At 39.2% G+C, this 2761-nt stretch overlaps 1 protein-coding gene across 1 annotated transcript in view; it reads right to left on the bottom strand.

Annotated features, from left to right (window-relative positions):
* LOC135202418 (ER degradation-enhancing alpha-mannosidase-like protein 1) overlaps nucleotides 1–2677 on the bottom strand; it is a 300462-nt gene extending 297785 nt beyond the window's left edge. The window contains exon 1 of the mRNA XM_064231809.1: nucleotides 2354–2677. Within this exon, the coding sequence (XP_064087879.1) occupies nucleotides 2354–2619 (266 nt within the window). The 5' untranslated portion in view covers nucleotides 2620–2677. The remainder of the gene's footprint in view (nucleotides 1–2353) is intronic.
* Between the last annotated feature and the right edge of the window lie 84 nt (nucleotides 2678–2761).

Genomic DNA, 2761 nt, shown 5'->3' with positions numbered 1-2761 from the left:
CAAGCAGTTAACTACGTTCTCCCCTTGTTCGTAAGCTTACGACCGTTCCAGCTGCCGCTAGCTACTTCCTATTGTTTAAAGGACCGAGGGTTTGTATTACGTATGCGAACAAATTCTGTTTCCAGGTAGTTTCCATTGCCAAAACTCTTCGAATCTACATCAGAAACTAACTTCACTAATTACCGGTTGTACAGGGGGCAAAGCATCAATTAATTCGGAATCGGAGTCGTACGATACCGAACCGAAGAGCCAGAATCATGAGCGCCCAAGTCAAAGAATTCGTTAGATACAGTTTTAGCAATCGATTTCTTTTTCTCCTTAACCGATCTTTTACGCTGCAAGATTGTTTGGCGTTTCATATAAGCAGTCATATCCTCGTCAGAACCAGGGCTTACATACGTCACAACGAGAAGTCAAGTCACAAACCTGTCCACGACAAGAAACTACAAATGTCATGGGGTTCATACTCCCTGCTACTCATCCTTGTCCCACAAACCGGCAGTTCCTGATGTTGCTGGCAGAAGGAAGCATCGTAATTTCTTGGTAATCCATTGTAGAATTGGACAGGTCAGTAGTTCCGGGTCGCGCAAAAGTTCGTAATTTAAGATAAGAACCACAACAGAAATCAAGTTAATTCACTATTTCGTGATGTAATGTGTAGAGTGGTAATTATATAAAGTTTCATTTTAACAAATAATGAAAGCTTTAAAGGCACAAAAATGTTTAAGGAAATTTGTATAAAGAGCGGCCGTGATGTAAACAACACGGGCGCTCGTTAACAACTGATTTGAGGGAAGGTTTTCGTATCTGTCAACGACAGTGTTGCCAACTGGCGGACAGAATAGGAGGTAACAGGGTTGCCAATGTGGTAAATTTTGGTGCGGTTTTTGGGGATTTAGGGCTAGATAAATTATATTAAGGTAATGTTTATTATATAAGTATTGCCCAAAAACGTGCTTGCACTGTCTCTGAACCCATAGTGGGTATGCTGCTTAGTTGTCAATCAAGTTTTTTGTAATCAAGTATTTTTTACAAGCTAGCTATTGAATAAATTTATATTTTTCTCTATCAAACCTATGCCCTTCAATGCTAACTTTCCTCTTTTAACGACTTTCTGGTCATTGCAAATTCGGCCCCATAATTTCTTATGGTGCGAAAACAGAGGCGCATCGACCGAAAACGATTGCGTCACACTACAGCGATAATCCGGCAGTAAAACATCTTCATATATCCAAAAAGTAAATAATAAAGATATATATGCACATTACGATTATACCAATTACATGAAGAGCTGATAATCTGCATGAATAACTGGTAAACTGTTCTGCAAGAAAGTGAGTAAAGCAATTATTTACAATAGGTACGAAAGTCAAGATGTCGTGACGTCATAATACAGGACTTAAAAGAATGTTCTAATTCCAAAAAATAATTACTTAAATTTCAGTCATAATAGAGTTACTTTTTCAATAACGAATATTTTCAAATTAATCATCATAAATATGTAAAATATTGATGTTTTACTATTTATTTAAAAAATTATCGAAGTGCACTCTTCGTCGTCTTCTTCTACAAAACAGTTGTTTACTCGGTGAGGAAAAGTTTTCAGATTGTTGTGATAAAAGTGCCCCAGCGTCTGTGGGTACAAGTGGTGTGCGGATTTATCACAGAAAATGGTTAGTTTATTGACACGAGCGACTCCGTAAACATCGAGATGGCGTCAATCTTCTAAATACCTCGAGTTGTAAGTAAAAATGTTGAACGCGTTTTGGTGAGATTTGCACTACGTTTGAGACCATTTTCACTACCCTCTGTTTAAATCTTAAAATTTGGCCTTAATTTCTAACTTTGGAGAAAATACTCACTTCGAAAGGAAAGTAGAGGTCTTTTGCTCTGTTTCTCACCAACAAGAAGTCGCGACTGATGCCCATCTCCGATATCAGGACGCGTTATAATGTACTTTTTTTGGGGTTGTACACGCTGATCGTACATGGTCCACTCTGGACCCTACGGTTTTTTACCCTATATCACATTATGTTGACGAAACTTCAATCTTTTGAATGGTATGCTTGGAGTTGTAATTGTATTCTTGTTTCACCATTTAAATATCGAGTGAATAAGACCTGAAAACCGTGATAAGGGTTGGTAGTCACTGGTTTTTCCCCCTACTTCGAAAGAAGAGTAGAGGTCTTTAGCTGCGCCTCTCACCAACAAGAAGTTGTGACTGATGAACATCTCTAGTTTCAGGACGCGTTATAGGGCTAAGTACTTTTTCGGAGGGTGGCCATCCGTGACCGTCGGTGTGTTGTTACCATGGCTAGTATGAAATAAATATATAGTAAAAAAGAAAGCTTACGGATTATCATAATCAGGTCCTCTCCCCCTGCAGTAGATAGGATTCAGCTCATCCTTGGGGTAGGCGTATTTCATGTAACTGTCATACCCAAAATAAAACATCTCTCTAACGTCCTTCTTGAGGGCCAGCCTTTCCATTTCACTGACACGGCCATATTTCTTTTCCAGCTCCCCCAGAGGGTATCGCAATATGTTAAAGGCACATTCACTCGCGCAGAATCCTTGAAAGACTATAAGCACCAAGCAAGGCGAGAGACGGACACCCATAATAACGATACTTTGCGAGATGACATAGTAGACCAGCTGCTGAGGTTGGGAAGGAAATCGTACGTCTCTGATATGGTCGGACCGTTCTCTACTCGCCAAAATTCCACTTATTTATTTAACATTTAATATGCAATATAAATTA

This window comes from Macrobrachium nipponense, chromosome 30 (genome assembly GCF_015104395.2).
Source record: "Macrobrachium nipponense isolate FS-2020 chromosome 30, ASM1510439v2, whole genome shotgun sequence".
In the NCBI taxonomy this organism is placed as follows: Eukaryota; Metazoa; Arthropoda; class Malacostraca; order Decapoda; family Palaemonidae; genus Macrobrachium; species Macrobrachium nipponense.
This window is presented reverse-complemented; position numbering and strand designations above follow the sequence as displayed.